Source organism: Hippocampus zosterae, chromosome 1 (genome assembly GCF_025434085.1).
Source record: "Hippocampus zosterae strain Florida chromosome 1, ASM2543408v3, whole genome shotgun sequence".
Classification (NCBI taxonomy): domain Eukaryota; kingdom Metazoa; phylum Chordata; class Actinopteri; order Syngnathiformes; family Syngnathidae; genus Hippocampus; species Hippocampus zosterae.
The window spans coordinates 36,343,165-36,365,114 of record NC_067451.1 but is presented as its reverse complement, the minus strand read 5'-3'; the positions used below and the strand labels follow the sequence as shown (position 1 = coordinate 36,365,114).

The following is a 21,950-nucleotide window of genomic DNA, read 5'->3' as shown; positions in this document are numbered from 1 at the left end:
TCCAGGTTGTGTTGGCTGCACCAGAGCACCAGCTGCTCCACTTCTTGTCGGTGCGCAGGCTCGTCGCGTACCAACAAGATATATGAATGGACTAACCATGCCACTAGCCATTACTAGCTATTGCGAGAAGCGAACCCACGACAGCCATCTTACGTTGCCTGCATAAGTTGAAGACATTGATTTTCACGTTATTTTCTGTCACCATGGCGAAAATGCCTCCGCTTGTGGCATGCAGTTGAACCACTCAGTAGGGGAGAAGTGCTACATACACATTGCATCTGTATGAATGTGATTCTAATTTTAACGTGCATCTCCGAGTGCTACTCAACGGTTCGTCTCGATCACGTTGTCAGAGCCATCAACATATAAAATATTCACTGTGAAATGTAAACCTAACCTCTTTAAATTACAAGTAACAATAGTCAGTTGATATATTCAGATCGGTCGATACAAAGGCTCCCATTACACTGTAGACAGATCTTGGTCACAAAAAAATAAATAAACAAAAAGACAGACATTGGCAGTAACAGTGGCAATTTAATAATATCTCCAAAAGGCAAAACAGTCACGTTCATCCTCAAATCTTGTGAAATGGTAATACAATAAGTCACACAAAAAAGAGATTTGTCACATAACAGTCATCAGAGCAAAGAGTGAAAGTCTTTGAAAGATGGAGTTTGTTTGTGTGAACCACAAAGGTTCATCGTCACACTCTTCCATCTTTATTATAAGTTTTGCTCAGAGTCCAAGATTCATTCATCCACATCTGAGTAGCCCATAATCAACCTTCACACTGACGATTCACACTCTTGCCCGCGGTTATTTCCACAGCGACTGATCACTAGGGAATTCAAGCACTGATTCTTTTTTATGGTGTGATGTCCAGTAGCATTGGCAGAGGAGCTCTCTGACATGAAAGTTTCCTCCTTTAATCTGCTTTGCCTTTGGACAGAAAGTGACTTTGAAACTATCACAGGAACCCGCCACCCCTCACACCAGCCTCATCCCATCTTCCGCCAATGAAATGACAGCCAAGCGCTCACTCTCCCTCCATTTGGATGGCACCCTTTTCAAAAACGCCAGTCGATTTTGGGGAGCCTAAAGTCTTCTGGATATACTCGTTCTGCTCTTAAACTCTCGTCCTTATTCTGTTAGTGGAGACTGTTATGTGACGTCTCCATAGCATAAATGAAAACTTTTGGACGTGGGAGAGAGATTAGTGTCAAGTAGAGGTCAAATGTAATAGCTTCTATTTAAAAAGAAAAGAAATATTTGATTAAACTGCACTTGCTCGCTGTGCAACTTTTGTCCTCAATCTAAATGGTGCAGCTCTGATAGCTCTGCCCTCATTATGCAGTGACGAAAGGGCTTGGGCCACTTTTCTTCTCTGCTTCTTGCGCTTTTCCAAACAAGAGAACCTAAAAATGGGATTTGTAAAATTGAAGACCTTCTTATTTCAGTATTTTTCCTGTAATACTTTTCCTGTCATTTCGGACAATGCTTTTGTCTGCATATGTTTATCCCTAAATTATTCCCAATTGTTTGTATATTTAGACTCGTGATGACTTCACTCTGGGGTCATCGACCTTTTTGAAAACGAGAGCTATTTCTTGGTATGTGAAGAGTGACCAGTTTCACACACTTCTGAAATAACATGCATCTATCCATTCATTTTCTGATCTGCTTTATCCTCACAAGGGTCGCGGGGGGTGCTAGAGCCTATCCTAGCTGTCTTCGGGCAGTAGGCGGGGGACACCCTGGACCGGTTCTCAGCCAATCACAGGGCACACATAGATATACAACCACTTGCACTCACACCTTGGGAGAATTTAGAGTCTTCCATTAACTTCAATCAGCCTGCCATGCATGTTTGTGGAACATGGGAGGATATCGGAGTACCCGGAGAAAACCAACAGAGGCATGGGAGAACATGCAAACTCCACACAGGAAGGCCGGAACTGGCGACCTCTACACTGTGAGGTCAACGCGCTAACCGGGCCGCCTTTTGAAACAACAAAATGCTCATATTACCTTGAACTACATAAAACCTGGGCGGCCCGGTGGTCCAGTGGTTAGCACGTCGACTTCACAGAGCAGAATTCCATCGAATTGTAGCTCCGGCCTACCCGTGTGGAGTTTGCATGTTCTCCCCGGGCCTGCGTGAGTTTTCTCCGGGTGCTCTGGTTTCCTCCCACGTTCCATAAACATGCATGGCAGGCTGACTGAATACTTTTTCAGTCAGCCTGTTGTCCCTAGTTGTGAGTGTGAGCGCGCATGGTTGTTCGTCTCTGTGTGCCCTGCGATTGGCTCCCCGCGACTTTAGCGAGGATTAAGCGGTTCGGAAAATGGATGGATGGATGGATACATAAAACCCGTCCATTTTCAATAGCGCTGATGCTCATTTGGGTGATCGGGGTTGGTTGAGCCTATCTCAGTAGACCCCAAGTGGCGTCCACCTTGGACTGCTCCCCAGGCAATCGCAACTTTTTATATGTTATTGATAAGTAATGATAATCGTTTACGCGGAGACTAATCATGTCAAATATATACTGTATATATTTTGAATGACCTCCCACTGTACATTCGGCAAGCCTCCTCGCTGCCCATCGTTAAATCCCTCCTCAAAACTCACTTGTATTCTTTGGCGTTCGACTCAGCATGACTTAGATTTGTTCTTGATTTTACTGCTTGGTGCTTTCTACCCCCTTTATTACCGATTGTCTTACTGTTTAATATTTAACATATATTATATTTAACATATACTGTTTGTGTATGTTAAATCGCTTCATGTACAGCACTTTGTATGCCGTGATGGCTGTTTGAAAGTGCTCTATAAATACTGTTGACTTGACTTAACTTTTATTTAACAAGTAAGGTAAAAGATAAATATCATTGTGATTTTTTTTTTTTTTAGTTTACATGATCAAACGAGCATTTCATCACAATGTCGCATCACCGGTGAGGTAGTTTAAGAACAGGCTACTCATGTGGTCATTGGGGAGGATGCCTGGTGCCCTTGGGTAGCATGTAGCTGAGCTTTGACTTAGAGCTTCTTTGCGATATCGCACACACGCTAAGTTCACCGCTATCTGTTAATGCTATAATCTAGGAGGGCAAACAACCATTTGAGACAGATAAAAACACAAGAGCCCCTAAATCCACACAACTGTTGTAAAAAGGAATCAGAGGATTATGGAGTGTGTCAACATGACAGAGGAGACAGCGCAGGGCACTAAAGCAGATTTTCTTTCTTGATTTGGAATGGAACAGACGGAAGGTATTGAGGTCACGCTTATTATCATATGTTTTGTGTAATAATCGCTAACGTTCATTTTGAAGTCAGATTAAGCGTCTGAAAATCACTCGTCATCAACAATGATTGTCTTTCGACTTGAAATAAGGGCAACAATGTGCACAAACTTCAGTTTATTAATTGTCTAGGCCTGGAAAAAAATACATATACGTACTTTTATTTACTTCCGCCTGTCGCAATTTGAATACATCATAGTTAACAGGAAAAAAAATCAAAACACAATCTGATAAGATTAAAATTAAGATTTAAGATATCCTTTATCTGTCCCACAGTGGGGAAATTTACAGTCTACAGCAGCAAGATTTTGGGTAGAAAGAAGAAAGAAGAAAAAAACAAACACAGTTCAACTTGGACTTGGTCTAGAATTGGCTGGTACTGAATGAGTTGAGTGCAACATAAATACAAAATGGATAAGTCGCAGTGCTATTTACAATTGTTTTCCACATCATTTAATTATTATTATTATTATTATTATTATTATTATTATTATTATTATTAGTATTATTATTATTTATTTTTTTATTTTTGTATTCAGCAGCCTGACAGCAGTCGGTAGGAACGAGCGGCGGTATCTCTCCTTCTTGCAGCGCGGGTGTAACAGTCTCTGGCTGAAGGAGCTACCTAGTGCTCTCAGAGCGGGCTGGAGGGACCATCCATCATAGCTTTTAGCTTAGTTAGCATCCTCCTGTTGCCCTCCTCCTCCAGAGTGTCGAGGGAGCACCTGATACCTATCTTGTGACATTACGCAGGGATGGCAACTTGGATCTGGGTGAAAATTATAAGATCGTGCACTCATAAGATTGTGGTTCTATGGTTTTTAAAATGATTTGGTCTATTGCATATCATAAAAAATTAAGGGGTAGAATCTAAAGCTTTGGATTTTTTTTCCATATCTTGGGTGTACACACACATTCGAAAAAAAACATGAGAAACTGCCTATCTATTGTTTCATAATGCAGGAGCTTTCATAATTGAGGAATGAGTGAAATTATGAGGCATTTTGGTCTTCACTCTGAACAATGAACACGGACAAGTAAAAACTACATAAGACCTTTCTTTGATCATTTTTCAGTTTATTGTTGGCATATCGGTGTTCTTGTGGTTGTGACGTGTAATAAAAAGAGAAGTGTGGTTCATGGATCCAACTGCATTGTGTAGAAAACATTGAGCATCCTTCCTCTGTTACTTTAAAAAAAATCACTATTCAATTGTGGAGTACAATGACATAGATTTACCATGAATTTTAAACTATGACCTCTTTTTTTTTAATACACATTTTTTTAATCATACCTAAACGTGGTAAACAAGTTAGGAAACATGTCAAAGAAGTTTTACATTTGCTAAGGCCATTCAGTCGCTCTCTGAGATGTACAGGCCTTCAGCAGGGGCACTTAAAAAAAAAAGTATAAACAAAACAATCATAGCTGAATTGGCAACCCAGGAAACAGATAACACGCCTCCATAACAAGTAAATACAGATTTATATATATAGTTTTATATTGAGCTTGAATGTTATTAAAAGAGTACAGTAAACACTTGTCACTCGTGACAGAAACTACTCGATGCTTCAAGAACACTGTCAAAGCCCACAAAAGTGGTGGTGAAAAACATACATCCATTTTCTAAGTCACTTATCCTTATTTAGGGTCCTTGCTTCAACTCAGCCGGTGAAAAACCAACCCAAAGAAATACAAAAAGCAATAACAATAAGAAAAAGAAAGAATTGGATTTTAAAAAAAAACATGAAAAAAAATTGTCTCCAACATTTGTCGACAACGTTGAAGCAGATTGGAACAAAGACGCCTTGTCACAAAAACAGTAAATTTGAAAAGAATGGCATCGTATTTAGAAATGCACACGGAACCTCCTGTACAGTTTGGCGACTGAATACGATCGCCTAAAGGGCTCAGTGGTGGCTGTCCTTCAGCTAATGTCTGCTTTGAGTTTTCTCCAAGATCTACGTTAGTGCTGTAAACAGTTTCACACAAAAACGTGAAAGAAATAGATCAAAGTTGAATCGGCGTCCCTCTGCCAGAGCTATCAGTCCATCCTTTGTTTAGTTTCAAATTCTCAGTCCTGCTGAGACAACGAGGTGCTCCCGGTAAGGCCATTCGTCTACCTGCCTGCAGCCTTTCGTTCCACGCCATCTCCCCTCCTCAGCGTCTTTGTAACCAGAGGGTGGGGCCCCCCTGAAGCCTTTTCTCCAATAAATTCCAGTGGACGAAGGGGACGAGGGTCATTTAGTCACCCATCCTCATTCTGTGGGTATGTGTGGGTGTTTTCTTCTGGGACGGGATCATCTTGATTGTTGGGGGATCATTGTGCAAATTCATGCAGTCTCCGGAATGTCGATATGAAAAGAACTAGTAAACCCTTTCCCTCTCTGGAAGAATCAAAGAAAAACACAAGTTCTGGTTAGCTTTGTGCTGTTGTGCGAGGTGGGGGTGTGGAGATGGGGTGTGGCATTTGAGTTTGTCTGAGGAAGACGAGGGGAATACAAAAAGGAAAGAAAAAAATGACTGGGTTATGGCCTCATTCACACGGGCCACGTGCAACAAAATGAGTGAGAGGATGTCTCACATTCCACGATCCTCAGCTGGGCTATTTCAATTCTTGTGAAATGGTTCATGGATAATAAGTGGGCAACCACGTGATGTGAATAGCGTCAGCAAGGGGGGGTGCCGTCTGGTGACTATTGCACGGCCAATTTATTGAGGGCGTCAACAAAAGAATGCGGTCGGACTCAAACAAAGTTGAACAAGTCTTTCTGTCCCTCCCCCTTTCATTCTTCCACCCCCTCCACTCCATGTTGTCTGAGTTTTCATAGCGTCAATCTGCGAGCTCTGGCTATCATCCGACCCTCAGCTTTACCCAAAACCAGGGCCAGGCCTGCATCTCCCGGGGCAAAAGAGTCTGCGTATCACTGACTTGATCAGATTAGAGGGATTCATTCTCTTGTTCTCATCGTTCTATCGTTTCCTCCACTACTCTTGTTGCCTCCCTCCCCACCCCCATCCCCACTTCAGCAACAACTGCTGTTGCCTTTTAACCACGCCAACCACCCACTCTGCCACCACCGCACTCATTTGCATAAGGGCTTCCGTGATCTAGTTTGAGAGGGTAGTGAGTAGCAGTGTTAGTGAGAAATGTGGCGATAAAGGCAGCTTGCATAAAACGGACATGTCAACAATTGGAAAAGGAGAAATCTACATCTGATTATGGGGCATGCAAGTCAAGACCCGGACAATGTTTGCACTAATCTCTCTGTCTTGCTATCCTATTTTCTGTTCGTTCCTTATAGCTTGTTGCTGTTTGCCAATGTGATCATTTTATTTTCAGCACATGGCATTTTATTCTAGCCTCTTAATCTCATCATTGTTTCACATTCAAGTATTCAGTAAGTGTTGTTCTAACAATTGTATTGGGTGGGGGCGGGAGCTGTTAAAATGTTAATAATGTTAATAATTAGTTGCAGATTTCATATTTGTGCAACAGATGGTGTGGATAAATTGCAAAGGATTTCCACTGGAATCACAGCATAGTTTCCATCCATCTTTAGTTCAGGTCATGTTACGACGCAAAAGCATTCATAAAACCAGATCATAACTTGGATCGTAACCAGCTTGCAGTTCCCCCTAGTTTATGGCAAGCCAAATACAATAAACCGTCCTTATTCATGAGAGGTAGCGACTACGCTTTGCCACAAATAGCAAAAAAAACTAAAAAGGACGCCCCCCCCCTACCCCATAACGTACTCGTAGCTATAGCATTTAAGTTCCGACGTTACTCTTAAACCAAATGGTTTACAGATGATTCGATTTCGAAAACATGCCGCAAAGATTCTCCATAATTCCACAACCAACCCAGGCTACACATAGCACCCCCTAGGTTGAGATGTATCTCTGTAACAATGCATCAGTGACACTTATTACGATTCATTGATTAGCCAGGACTTTTGTATATGTTAACTGTTTTGTTAAGCGCTTTATTACATCTGCCGCTGTTGTGAAAGGGCTATATAAATCAGCATGTATTGTATTGTATTGTATTGTATTATATTGTATTGTATCTTGTGACATCATAGGACGTCATAGAGAGAGCACAAAAATAAGTAAAGATGTGTCTTTTTCCATGAACGGCTGAGGATTGGTGCCACAGAAAAAAAAACAGGACTAGGTCATAAGTGAACTGTGAATAGATAACGGTTCACTTTGTGCGCTTATCACCAGCAGCCATCACATGGTTGAAAAAAAAAGTTAGTGATTTATTTATTTATTTTATGACGAAGCTGTGATCACGGATGAAAAATGGTAGGGAAGGTATGGATCGTGGCTGCAGCATTAATTAAAAGGAAAGAAGAAAACATTTTCCCTGCTGTTCTTAAATGCATGCTGTAGTTTTAAACGATAGCGCTGAGAAAGCGGTGGGGTTCTGACAGTTTGATAATTCCAGCGAGCTGTGTCTACTGATGAAGGGGGTGGGGGGTGGGAGAGGGAGGGAGGCTCTTCAGTCACTGCTAGACGAAATTATAATTAAGCATTATCACCAAATTGCAGTGATTGAGGCTGTATCTCTTTGTGGCCTTTGAATGACAGTTTCGAAACAGCAATTCCATAGGAAATGTGCCATTTGCCCAACCTTTTTTTGTTCCCTCCCCTCAATCAGCTTCAGATGTTTTTTTTAAATCACAACCCCCTCCCTCCCCGCTCTCCCCCAGCTCCAGAGACGACCGCTGAATGACAATGAGATTCTTCAACACTTTTTTAAGCAGCAATTTTTCTTGTATGTCTTGCTGAAAGAGTGAACGTCGACAGCCATTTTGCCATACGAGACGGCGGTCGATTTAGTTTTAAAAAGACTATCGCAGCCTTTCAGTCTATAATGTATGTAGGATGTGTTGGAAAGGTGAGGGAGGATGACATCATTACAGCGGGAGATGCTTTAAGGAAGAGGGAAGAGTTAGTTTAACACTTTGACAAGAAGCCAGAACACGGGTCAAATCTGAAATTAATTTCACGCTTCTTTCCACCGGCCAATTCAGGGAGAAAATTGAATTTGAATGATTCTCCTTTCCCCTAATTGGGTGGCCAAATCAGAGAATGTAGGGCAGACACTCGTGCCACAGAAAACTAGGATACTCACTTCTATACACTGAGTGAGGTATAAGGTGATTTGGAGGTAGGCAGAAATTCTTCCAACTCTTTCCTCTCGAGTGCCTTGATGGCAGTGGTTGTGGAGAAGGTGATGGTGGACATATTTGTAATGGTGACTGATTGGGCTCCCCTTGCCAAAGGTGAAGAATGACTTATCGGCTATTTGCTCAGCTCTTTGAAGTACCTCTGTGTCCGGAACTGAGTCCATACCCGGCACATGGAGATTGCTGCGGTAATCTGGGCCCTGACGCCCATCTGCGGGCAAGAAACTCGGCATCCAGCAGCGATCCGAGTGGCCTAGAGCCTTGCACTCCTCTGTGCAGTTAGAGAACAGATCAGCGCCTGCAGAAGGAATGGCAAGAAAAACACGCCAATTTTAGGTCTTGGGTTAGAAGGAGTGTGAGCGAGGAATTAAACGTCATCGAGCTGGTACTTTTCCAGATGGTGCTCTTTGATTCTTCACACGAGGGCTTTCGATTTCCCCATCATTCTGATCAAAGCCAGCCGCACAATAAATGTGAAACCTTCAGAGACAACACCCACACATTAATTTGAAAAAGAGCTGCATGCACACTGTGTGCACTCGACAGTTGTTCAAATAACGAGGTTCAACTGAGTATTTACTCCTTTTTAATAGATTATAACAATAACATAAACCCCGACAGGGAAACAAGCGGGTGGAAACAGCAGTGACAGCAATCGAATAGCTCAAACACTCATACTCGTGCGGTGGAGCAAGGCTTGGATGCTTTTAACTACCAATTGTGGATGCGTCTAGAGTGTGACTCTGATGATGAAAGAGACATCAAAGTATTGCAAGAGTGCAAAATTGCGGAATGCAGAACTAAAATAAATAGCTGTATGCACCAGTATATTTTATTCTATTGGCATTTACAATAAATGTGAATTAAATATGTATGCCCAAAACAATTCAATGCACACAAACATACACGCCCATGCAACACACAGCATACACCGAAGCGGGCAAATCATTTCTCAAAGGAGCCACATGATAGGCCGTAACGCTTGCCGAGGGCCAAGCTAAGATGGTAACTTCAAATTTGTCTACATTATTCATCCATCCATTTTCTACCGCTCATCCGGACTCCACACTTCCCTCTCCCCAGTTACTTGTTCCCGAGGCGTTCCCAGGCCAGCCAGGAGCCATAGTCTCTGCAGCGTCTCCTGGGTCATCCCTGTGGGCTCCTGCCAGTGGGACATGCCCGGAACACCTCACCAGGGAGGCATCCTAATCAGATGCCCGAGCTCCCTCATCTGGCTCCTCTGGACGTGGAGGAGAAGCGGCTCGACTCTGGGCCCCTCCCGGATGACCGAGCCTCTCATCTTATCTCTAAGGGAGAGAGAGCCCGGACACCCTGCGGAGAAAACTAATTTCGGCTGCTTGTATCCGGGGTCCATTTTCCGATCTGCGAACAACCATCCACACTCACACTCACACCTATGGACAATTTAGAGTGTTCAATCAGCCTGCCAAGCATGTTTTTGAAATTTGGGAAGAAATCGGAGTACCCGGGGAAAACCCACGAAGGTCCGGGAAGAACATGCAAACTCCACACAGGAAGGCCAGAGCCGGAATCAAACCCCGTACCTCTGCACTGTGACCAGTGGAGCACCGTGCCGCCCCATAGTGAAGCAGGTATATATTTGACAATGATACGGTAATGACTTTTAATGCACTCAATTCACACGTTTTTTGAAACTAGTTTTTTTGTCGAGAATTAGTAGGGCAAACCTTCTTGGTCCTTTTCCGTTGCACTGTGCAGAAAATGAGAAGGTTGCTAGCATTTAGACCACTGTTGTCATTTCTCCTCTGTCTGTTTTTGGCAAGTTGTTTCTTGCGCGGTCATAGCGGTTGCAAAATACAGCAAAAAAGATGCTAAATTGGAAACACATCAGGCACAAGTCGTAGCTCTTGCTCGCTACGTTGCCTGTCCACGCGTGCACATAAAGAGCAGACCTCTCCAAATAAAAGCACAACATTTTACATTTGACTTTGACTTCATGGGCACTGTGAGGACTAGTCAGCGTCTGCGGGCCGGGTGGATGTGGTCCCCTCGTCTGAATTTTATATTTGTGTGTGTGTGTGTGTGTGTGTGTGCGTGTGTGTGCGTGCACGTGCGCATAAGCAAAAACAACAACTTAATAAGCAGCCCAGACAAAGCAAATCACTCACTATTATGTTTTCCGCGCAATCGTCTTGAATGGAAGGTTGACTGTGAGTTTAAAACACTCTGAGTTCCATTGCATTTAATAGAGGTAGATACAAAATTGTTTTCATGACTGCATATGAACCTGTGTATGCAGGTTTTTTTTTCCTGAAACCTAAATCCGCTTGGTTTGTATTTGTGTCTGAGTCCCAGTTTATAGCAAAAATCTGAACTGTACAGTTCAAGCTATCTGCAGCTAATCCCCCCCTGAACACGGTCTGATTAGGCTAAAATCGCTGCCATCCTAGTAAGCGTGTGTGTGTGTGTGCGTGTGTGTGTGTGTGTGTGTGTGTGTGTGTGTGTGTGTGTGTGTGTGTGTGTGTGTGTGTGCGTGTGTGTTTGCGTGTGCATGTGTGTGCGTGTTTATGTGTGTGCGTGTGTTTTGTCTTATGTGTGTCAGTGGCGGTCAGCAAAGGGGGAATTTGCTTTGTTACAAAGAGGATTAATTTGGCTTGCCGTCACTAACAGCTTGGAAAAGTGCCCAGGCTCCTAACAAGAAGGGTTTCTTATTAAATATTAACCAACATGCCATAAATACAACTTCACATTACATTTTAATGTAGTGCCTTACACAGGGAGGAAACAACTCACCATATATATATACAGATATATATTTAAATGAACTACAGAGAGAGAGAGAGAGAGAGAGAGAGAGAGAGAGAGAGAGAGAGAGAGAGAGAGAGAGAGAGAGAGAGAGAGAGAGCTATGCAGTAACGTTTATAAAGGAAGCAACGTATTCTTTTTCGAACCATCGCCGCATACCAAACTCCATTACTAAAATAGATAGCGCATTAAACTCAAATGGGAGCAGGCTCTGTCTCATTTATACTCACTTAAAGAAGGGTACACAGTAATATGAGCATGGGTGCGCAGACACACACACATACACACACACACACACATATACACACACACACACGCACTCCTCCCCACATTCACACACAGAGCTAGATAAAGCCTTGATATTTTTTTGACATTTTGGAATTGAAAAAGGCACACCAGACAGCTAGGAACGAATCAGGAGGATGAAACCATTATTGCTGCAGTGCTTGAAAAATGAAGAAAAGTTTTGGGTGATGCCCTTAAATCAGAATTAAATAGTTCCGCAACTATTTTTATCTCAGAATTAAATAATTTGTGCAACTATTTTCTCGGCGGCAGACAGCTATGAAGCACTGGCTGCCAACAATAGCATCTAGCTGGTGATTCTGCACGGAATGAGAATGTATTGTGTCGACATGTTTCCCACACGGTACGACTAATGGAAAGGCAGTAGAAAGGGGGCGTGCTGAGCCTCATTTCTTCTATCTTAGCGTTCCGTATGGTTCCCATTGTGGGGCAAAAGCAAAGCCCCGATAATAACCTTCATTTGGTAATTGATGTGCAGAGGTCGCAAAAATGAATTACTGATCAGTGAGCTGCTACCACAGTGATAGCGTGGGCTGCAGCGCTAAAGAGGAATTCGCCGTGGCAGAGAGGGAGAAAGAGAGCGAGAGAGAGAGAAAGATGGGAGTTAAGTTCGGGAGGATAGTTTGGGCGGTTGTAAAAAGTAGATAAGTGCCTTGATTGAATTTCATCATTGTCGACGTTGATATGCTTTAACGATCTAGCTGCTGGATGTGTATGATGGCAGGACTGGAAACTTGATGCCAAAATTGGAAGTTGGCTCTCTGAAGACAGACATCATTGTCCCCTCCAACGGTACTGTGGGTTCCAATGGTTCATGAGGAGAACTTTAATTGAACAGTGTACTTCGTTGATCCTTAACTCAGGAGATCAATGTCAGTACTATTCACACCCATATGCTGGACACATTTGATAAAATCAGCTTCAAATTATAAATACTCACACACAATTCCGATTTTTAGAGTAGACTGCAGCATGCCCGTGACCCCCATGAGGATAAGTGCTTTGGATCATGGATGGATGGAATGGATTTGTAGCTTCTGGCTTTTTTGCATGCTGATTTTCATTTTATTTTTGAAGGTAATTACAAATAAAAAAAATTTTGTTAGCAGGAGTTGTTGCAAGTTACAATTGCATCATCCTGTCTGGTTAGAAGACATTTAGTTGAGCGCTTTGACCCTTTCATGCACCAATAATGAAAACCTGTAACCTGATCACATGATAAGATTTAGTAACCGCTGTCCCGAAAAGGGTTAAACAGAACTATTCTATTTCTGTGAGGTTCGGCATTTACTATTTTGAAGACGAATCACAATTTTGACACGAAATTTATCATCCAACTCACCGAACCTCCGTGAAAAGTCAGAAATCAATTAAAGTAAACCTTCCAACCTCTTAAAACAGCTTCTTATTTGGGTCGGGAATGCAAGCAAATTACCATCATCTTGACATCAATTTAAAAACGATTATCATTGTTACTGCATTGCTTTGTATTTTGTTCATTGATAGTAAATGAACAAAATAGTAAATGAACAGCATGAACAATTGATCATTGTTCATGTTACAATCACACTTTAGGTAAAATGCTTCGACATATTGTTTTGACCTGAGTCATGGGCTACAATATTTGTTTAGCGCTGTAGGCAAAGCTGACTTCAAGCTCACAAAGCAGCCATCTCAACCTCCTGATATATCTGCATCGAGTTTTCATCATGTACGTACACGCATTTGTGATTTGTTTGTAATTTGGCCTCGCTCCAGCAAACTGGCAGATCATGTGTTTGTTTCTAATATCATATAAAGCGCAGAAGTATCTTGACTTATTGTCATACACACCAGATGAAAACAAATCTTTTGTGTACATGGGTTCTATGCGATTCCTACAGTGTGCATCGGATAAAATAAAACAAAACGAATTGTGCATTGACTACACAGTCAAAGTGTAGGTGACTGTCGCTGTTCAATACAACAAATGTCAAATTAGAATAAAATCTCAAATTATGTTTACAGTAATAGGTTCTATGTGCCCCCACTCGTCTAAACACAGAATTTTCATTAATATTGATTTAGTGCAGGGCGGCCCGGTAGCCAAGTGGTTAGCACGTCGGCTTCACAGTGCAGAGGTACCGGGTTCGATTCCAGCTCCGGCCTCCCTGTGTGGAGTTTGCATGTTCTCCCCGGGCCTGCGTGGGTTTTCTCCGGGTGCTCCGCTTTCCTCCCACATTCCAAAAACATGCGTGGCAGGCTGATTGAACACTCTAAATTGTCCCTAGGTGTGAGTGTGAGTGCGAATGGTTGTTTGTTTCTGTGTGCCCTGCGATTGGCTGGCAACCGATTCAGGGTGTCCCCCGCCTACTGCCCGGAGACGGCTGGGATGGGCTCCAGCACACCACGCGACCCTAGTGAGGATCAAGCGGTACGGAAGATGAATGGATGAATGAATTATTTAGTGCAATTTAGGTTCACCCCCCCCAAAAAAGTATGAAGAAAATGTTTGGCTTGAGTTCTCCTTTAAAAATAGAAATGGAAAAAAGGAAAGACAATAGTCAAAAAATGTATTTCGCTACGTGTCATTTTTTGCAATTATTACACACACACACACACGCACACAGCCATGAAAAGAATTGAGAGCCCGCTCTTGTTTCTTCAGTTTCCTGTTCTTTTGAAATGCCTGGCACAACTAAAGGTCCATTTTTGTGGACTGATTTATCAATGAAAATAAAAACGAAAAACAGCTCATAATAGTGGACTTTAAGATAAGATGAGACATTATCCAAATGTTTTCTTGATAATAACCAAAATCATTCAAAGTTCTTATTTAAATCACAATGGCATTGCATTCCATATTTTGTCATGTCTCACTTGATCCACTTTTAGTGGCATGACATGTAAAAATGAACAAGATATTAAAGAAAACATGGTGTGGACTTTTTTTTAATTCAGAGAAACTGCGGGGCTATCAATTTTCAGAATCAAGCAGAGATTTATAGTACAGTAAAAAAAAACTGTTCAAAGCCACTAAACTGACTTCTTCAACAAAGTATTGAATTTCCCACACCAATAATGTCTACGTTGGAGTAGTCCAGTGCATATGACAAACCTGGGTAAAAGACATTCTGACCAAAGTGTTGTGGAAAAATGTCATGCTTCACGCTGCAAGGCAGCCCAAATGTTCTTTGGAGATGCACAGAAAATGTGCAAATTGTAACCTATTTTTTGCACGGCACACATAGTTAGACCTTTATCAAAGACTCTATTATTCTGGCTTCTGCTTTTCACATTCACAATAACATAGTGACACTTTTGTACAACTATTTTTAATAAATGATTACATTAAAAAACATTGAATACAACATGTGGCTTTTGTGTGATGACTGCTTGGTACTTATTTTGATAACGAAAGACTAATCATTTCCTATTAGGCACGTAATGTTTACAGCTGAAAGAAAGACCAAATTATTCTTCAACCGAGGACTTTTTGATGGTATCAAAACTAGCAGAGAGTGAAGAGATTCTCTGTTTAGACTCATCATGTTTGATAAGAGGTTGACCGATTTGCAAAAGACTGCCAAACGTAGTCTATTAATTCCTGTTCTTGTTTTGATGGACATGTTTACAAATATGTATTGCTGAGCTCCTTGTTTGTACAACAGAAGGTGCTGGCATTCAAAATGCGAAGACACAGGAAAAACAGGACACGTCCAGCTACAAGCAGCAGCTGCTGCGGCTTAAATTAAATATAAATGGCATTGGTTTAAAACGCACAGAAAGAGAGAGAGAGAGAGAGAGTCTGATCTGTGAACTGATAGTCAACACAGTCTTGGCAGCGCTTTCTGACGCTGAAGTGTATGTAAAGCATTTTTGGCATCCTGGGCTGATGGCGTAAGTGCCGAGAAAGCTGCACTTTGGCACAGCAATGACATGGAGCATTCCAGAAATGGTGAGAGCCTCCATCCGCATGGGGCGCACAATCAAAGAAAGCCTAGCGCCAAATAAAGCATCCCAACGCCATTCATGACTCTGTTCGGCCTTTTGTAAAAATTGGACGGATGGATGGATGGATGGACAGATCGATGGCTAGCTAGCTGGCTAGCTAGACAGCAAGATAGATATGTTATTCATCCCATGAAGGGAATTTAATTGTCTCAGTAGCAATATTCATAATCGAACCCAAAAACAAAGCCCAAATGGTTTCCTTTAGAAACATTTTAAAAAAAAAGACAGCCACTGTGTCAGAGTGTATTTGTGGAAACTACCCACTGAGTGCATTTGGAGGGTAAAGCTACCAGGACCACATTACTAACTTAATGAACGACTGAAGCAACTGATTTGTTTGCAAGGGCTCACTACTCGGTGCATTTGACGCAGCCTCATTAAAAGGCACGTCACATCCAGTGGAGTAGTCTCCAGCACCGAGTGATTGAGCTCACAGGGAGCAGGCTCATCATTAACTTTGCTGCGTATTTACAAACACCAACATTAAGTCAACATGCCTTTAGGGGGAAAAAAAATAATAATAAAATAAAGATAAAAAAAATAGTGGCGCCGACCTAAAAAAAACAACTTTAACTGGATTGGAAAAAATACTGCAGTGTCTTATATGCCAAATGTTTGAATGTTGCCATTAGAATGCACAGTATGTGTCATTCACTGAGAAATCAATCAAAATCTTTCTTTTAAGCGCCCTAGGGTAAAAAATCCTTCACGTGCTTCATTATGTTCATGAGCACCAAAAAGAATTGCGCTGTTCTTTGCCCCGTTCACTCACCTCGCCATGAACATTTATTTGCAGAATGGTGAGAAAAAAAAAGAACAAATACGAATAATTCATAACCACCTGACATTGCACTCCATTTCCCACGTTGATCGTGAACATGCAAAGGATGTCCTAAGTTACATGTGTGTAATCAAGCTCCACTATTTTTAATGTTCTCCTTGATTTTTTTCCGTCGAGAATGTAAATAAATAAATGAAAATCATGAGCCACTGCAGCAAATGTCTAAATGCGGGGAACCCTTCAAACAAAGAAGGATTGTTGGATGGACTGAGAAGTGCCACATGATGGTGGCCACAATTACCACCTTTCTCTCTGATTAGAAGCAACTCGGAACAGAAAATGCCCCTGGATCCGCTATGAATAGAAGCCACATGCTCATCAATAAAATGTCAACTGCGGTCCATGAGAAAGCAGCGAAATCTCTGTTTTACAAAAGATGTCGGTGAATCTTTCTACCAAACAAAATCAGAGAAGAGTAAATCTTTTCCTACCAGCGGAAAGGCCTCGATTCATGGCATCGTGGTCACTATCTCCTTGCTCGCTGTCTCCATGGCCACTGTCTTTAGAGCTGACCAGATCTGCCTCTTGGAATGCCGAGCTGGAACCAGACAGAGGGTTAATTCACTTTGTGGTTTTCCCATTAACATAATGTATCTAAACAGCACAGGGACAATCTATCTGATCCCATCTCATCATGCAGAGTGCCACTGCAGTAATCAGAGTTATCAGCGATGGAAGAGCGTAGATACCGGTAAGCGGTTCATTAAAACCGCATGTTATATACAGTGAGCAACAGAAAAACAAGGCTACATTCAGGATGTTTTCCTCCAAATTTACCTATTTACACGTCTTGGCCTGTCCACCATGTAGCTTAGCTCTGCTCGCTGGTGTTTGTTCTGAAAAAAAAAAAAAAGGTAAAGATTATGTGTATCCTTCCAAAATAGCATTAACTGAAAAGCAATGGGGAAAAAGACTTAAAAGCAACACGGTGAGCTCATGCTATGAACTACATGCAGCCACGATACACATAAATCATTCGGAATGAGGAAAGTGTGGTTGTGCGACACGGCGAAAGAGTTTTTCCTCCTTTTGCCAGGATAAAGCGGCATACAAAAACGCTAAGACATGTGTTGAGCCAGTGTAAGTCAATCTTCAATCTGGAAACGTCCGAGTGAGCCAGTATCTGTTCAACACGTCGAAATGTGCCGTCCGTGCCCCTTTTAGTTACATTTTCACAACAGCATGAACGCACCCTGAATAATGCTTGAACGAAAATCCCTTTGAACATTTTTGAGTCGACGCGACAACGAATGTATTGATACCGCAGAGCAGCTGCGTGAGGCCGAATTGAAGAAAAGCGCTTAACGTAGGGGACATAATATGATGGGGAACGGGTAGGATGAAGTCAGGCAGACAGGCTCGAAGGGGGATCCTATTAATGGATCAGGCTTTCACAGTAAACATGCCGCGGGTCTCGCGAGGGAAGGAGAGCAACACGCCAAGGCCACGAGAGGGTTTCTTACCTCATTTGATAATAGACTGCCATTCGATATGATGTCAGGCTGCTGGTCTGCATACCCTGTCACTATGGCTCCACATGGGTTGCGCTCGCTGTCTGTGCTCCTAGACGGACTACACGGCTTTAGGAACATGAGGTCGGTTTTGGCAGACTCAGGAGTCAGACATACCTGATAACAATAGTTCTGATTTGGATGGTGCGAGCCAAAGCTCCCTGATTCCTCCACAGGGACTTGAGCTGTGCCTGCCCCTGTGACATTCACAGCACTTTGCACCAACATGATATCTGACTTGCTCAGCTTTTTTTGATGGGCCCGGCCTCGCCGCGAGCAACAGGAGCTGCGGCCCAGGCAGCAGTCGCTGGTCAGGCAGGTGTAAATGTTGAGCTTTTTTTCCTTTTGGCAACGCACGGCCAGCACAATCATGACCAGGAGGAATATAAAGGAGACGGAGCCTAAGGCGATGATGAGGATGACCGTGAGGTCCAGGCTACTTTCCTTGGCTTTGGCAGCAGCACCTCCTCTGTCCGCAGGGCCGCGGCCCTCGGCCACACCGTCCGCCAGCACCACGAGGACGCTGGCGCTGGAGGACAGCGGAGGCTGACCGTGGTCTCTCACCTCAATCAGCAAGTCGTACGACTGATGAGGGTCTCGTTTAGCTGACACCCGCCTCGCTGTCCGGAGTTCACCTGTCCTCCAATCCATCCTGAACATTCCATTCTCGTTGCCCCTCTGGATGCTGTACGACAGCCTGGCATTCTCTCCGTCGTCTGCGTCCATCGCCACAATGCGCGTCACCAAGTAGCCGGGCTCAGCCGAGCGGGGCAGAGGCTCCTTCGCTGTGCCGTTCTTCCCCATGGGGGCTAAGACTAGGGGGGCATTGTCATTCTGATCCACAATGATAACTTTGACGGTGGCATTCGCGGAGAGCTCCGTGGCGCCGGCGTCTTTTGCCTGCGCAACAAATGTGAAATCCTTCAGTTGTTCATAGTCAAAGGACCTCAGTGCATATAAGTACCCTGTCTCCTCATTGATTGACACGTAGGTTTTGACTGACATGGCCTGGATCTCACACTCTAATATGGAATAGCTGATGAGCGCATTCTGCCCGACGTCAGGATCCAGAGCGGTCACTGCGTGTATATACGCCCCTGGCACATTATTCTCCGTCACGTATACATCATATATGGCTTTTGTGAACGCAGGGGCATTGTCATTCTCATCCGACACTTGGACTCGAATGGACTTGCTGGTGGCAAGAGAAGGGGAGCCTTTATCCCTTGCAACCACAGTCACCGAATAGGAGTCTGCCTTCTCCCTGTCCAACGAGCCATCAGTCACAATGGTGAAATAATTCCTAAATGATGACTTCAATTTGAAGGGGACCTCGCCAAGGATTTCCACGTCCATTTGTCCATTCTCTTCAGCGTCCAAGTCTGTCACACTTAGCAGAGCGATGACGGTGCCGGGGGCCGCCTTTTCACTCACCGACTCCGTAACAGTGCTGAAGGTGATCTCGGGTGCGTTGTCATTCGCGTCCGTGACGGTGACGAGGACCTTGCAATGAGCCGGCACGGCGTTCGGCCCCTTGTCCTTGGCTTGGACAAAAATCTGATACAGGCTGCTCTCCTCAAAATCCACTTCCCCGCGCACCTCGATGCGACCTGCTCGCTGGTCTATGCTGAAAATGTCTTTTACGCGGCCGGAGATGTGGTTACTAAAAGAATAGGCAATCTCGCCATTGAGTCCCTCGTCCGTGTCAGTGGCGTTCAATTGGATGACCAGCGTACCCGCGGGCGCGTTCTCCGAAAGCGTTACTGCGTACACGGGCTGCTCAAATACGGGCACGTTGTCGTTCGAGTCCAGCACTTTGACCACCAGCAGCGCGGTGCCGGTCCGGGGAGGCTGGCCGCCGTCCACCGCGGTCAGCACGTACCTGTGAGCCGCCTGCTGCTCTCTGTCCAGCGGCTTCTCCAGCACCAGCTCGGCGAATTTGTTGCCGTCTGTTTGGGTCTGCACGTCCAGGTAAAAGTAGTTGTTCGAGGTGATATCATACGTGCGTAAAGAATTGGTGCCTACGTCCTGATCGAACGCGCTCTCCAGCGGGAAGCGCGTACCGGGAGTTGCGCTTTCGGAGATTTCCACCGTTATGTCCGTCTCGGGGAAGCTGGGTGGGTTGTCGTTAATGTCCACCACTTCTATCTCAACTCGAAAAAGCTCCAAAGGGTTCTCCAGAAACACTTCCATGTTGAGCTGACAGCTCGCGCTCTGCTTGCATATCCGCTCCCGGTCGATTTTTTCGTTTACAAACAGGACGCCGTTCTCCACGTTTACTTCCAAGTGAGGTGTCCGAGAGCCGGGCACGACTTGGAAATGGCGTGATGCCAGTTTGGTAAGGTCCAATCCCAAATCCTCGGCGATATTTCCCACCAAGGTGCCATGGTCCGCCTCCTCCGGCACCGAGTAGCGGATTTGGGCGAGCACCCCGTCCGCGATGCACAGGGCAATCAAAAGCACAATCATCGCCGTAGGGGTACAATAATAACAACAAACAAAAAAAAGTGCACTTGAGGAAAATACAGCAAACCTTAGTAGCCTCTTTAGGTGGATAAAATGTTACTTTCCATTAGTCAAGCGGAAAAGGTGAGTAAAATCTACAACACTTTCTAGAAATGTGTAAGGCACCCGGATAAATCTTTCCACTTCCCAGTAATGTCTTTAAAATTGGGACAAAATAAATACATAAATAAATAGAACGCAGTTCATCTTTCCTAGTTGCTTTTCAAATGCGTCCTGGAACGGTTACAGTGCGCATTCCAGTAGGATGAGCGATGGCAGAAAATTGGCTGGGTTAAAAAAAAAAATATATATATATATATATTATTATTATCATAATCCACTGAAGAACAGTAAAAGTGAGTTATTTCCCTCAAGGGCGCGATGTACGGATGATGTGTCGCTAATTTGTCCTCTTAGTATTTTGGCTCCATGTTTCTTCTTGGCACTCTGCTCCCTCAATGCCTTCTCTTTGCTATCCTCTCTGTCCTGCTGTTCACTCAATACTCGCTCCCACCCTTGACGCGCAAAAGGAAACACGCACGCACCCATCGCGCCTCCCTCCTGGCCGCTGCGGTTGTAAATCACCCAGAGAACTCTCCTGATTTGTTGGTTTGTTTTGATCTCCCACGATAGCCCCGCCCTCGTCCTTCTCCTGCGTCTAACAACATCCAACTGTGGCGCGCCTTTAAATCCGCGAAGAATAAAAGAATTGGCCAAAAGTCACGGATATGGTCCAGAATGACGTCAACTATTTTGTAACATTTTTCAACATCTGTCTTGGACATTTTATGCAGAAACAATCATGTTGATTATGATGGTGATGATAATAATATCCATCCTTCCATTTTCCAATACGCTTTATCCTCACAAGGGTCGCGGGTGGGGTGGGGTGCTGGAGCCTATCCCAGTTGTCTTCCGGCAGTTGGCAGGGGACACCCTGAACCGGTTGACAGTCAATCACAGGGCACACGGAGACAAACAACCATCTGTACTCACACTCACGCCTAGGGACAATTTAGAGTGTTCAATCAGCCTGCCATGCATGTTTTCGGAATGTGGGAGGAAACCAGAGTGCCCGGAGAAAATCCACGCAGGCACGTGGAGAACATGCAAACTCCACACAGGCAGCCCGGAGCCGGGATCGAACCCACAACCTCTGCACTTTCAGATTGACGTGCTAACCACTGGGTCACGGGCTGCCCAAAAAATAATAATAGTCATAATAATAATCATAATAATACTTCGGACCATTCATGATTTAGAATGCCATTGAATCTGATGAGGCAATCCATCCATGTCAAACCTATGGCAGGCTGTGGTATAAGCGCAACACATTGTCATAATCAAATTCTGGGGCGAAAAAAAAGGAATGCCCCCATTAAAGCCCTCTTTCAAGCTAAATATATCTGTCAATGGACAGAGGTACAGAGGACTGATTGCCGATGTACTGCATGTAGTACGAAATAACTGTCTTCGTTTTCTGTCCGATGAACTCTT

The 21,950-nt window shown here is 43.8% G+C and overlaps 1 protein-coding gene across 2 annotated transcripts; it reads right to left on the bottom strand.

The window, feature by feature from the left end:
• Nucleotides 1–4,571: 4,571 nt before the first annotated feature.
• LOC127596501 (protocadherin-10-like) lies at nt 4,572–21,269 on the bottom strand. Of its 2 annotated transcripts, XM_052059116.1 has the most exons (5): nt 17,901–21,264; nt 17,215–17,273; nt 16,869–16,975; nt 8,651–8,808; nt 4,572–5,696 (listed from the first exon to the last, which is right to left on the bottom strand). In XM_052059116.1, exons 1-5 carry the CDS (start codon nt 20,415–20,417, stop codon nt 5,643–5,645), a joined length of 2,895 nt encoding a protein of 964 aa, XP_051915076.1. In that variant the 5' UTR covers nt 20,418–21,264; the 3' UTR covers nt 4,572–5,642. The 2 variants fall into 2 exon arrangements, with proteins under 2 accessions (XP_051915076.1, XP_051915087.1); XM_052059127.1 differs by lacking the exons at nt 4,572–5,696; nt 8,651–8,808; nt 16,869–16,975; nt 17,215–17,273 and having other exon boundaries at nt 17,901–18,000; nt 18,066–21,269.
• Between the last annotated feature and the right edge of the window lie 681 nt (nt 21,270–21,950).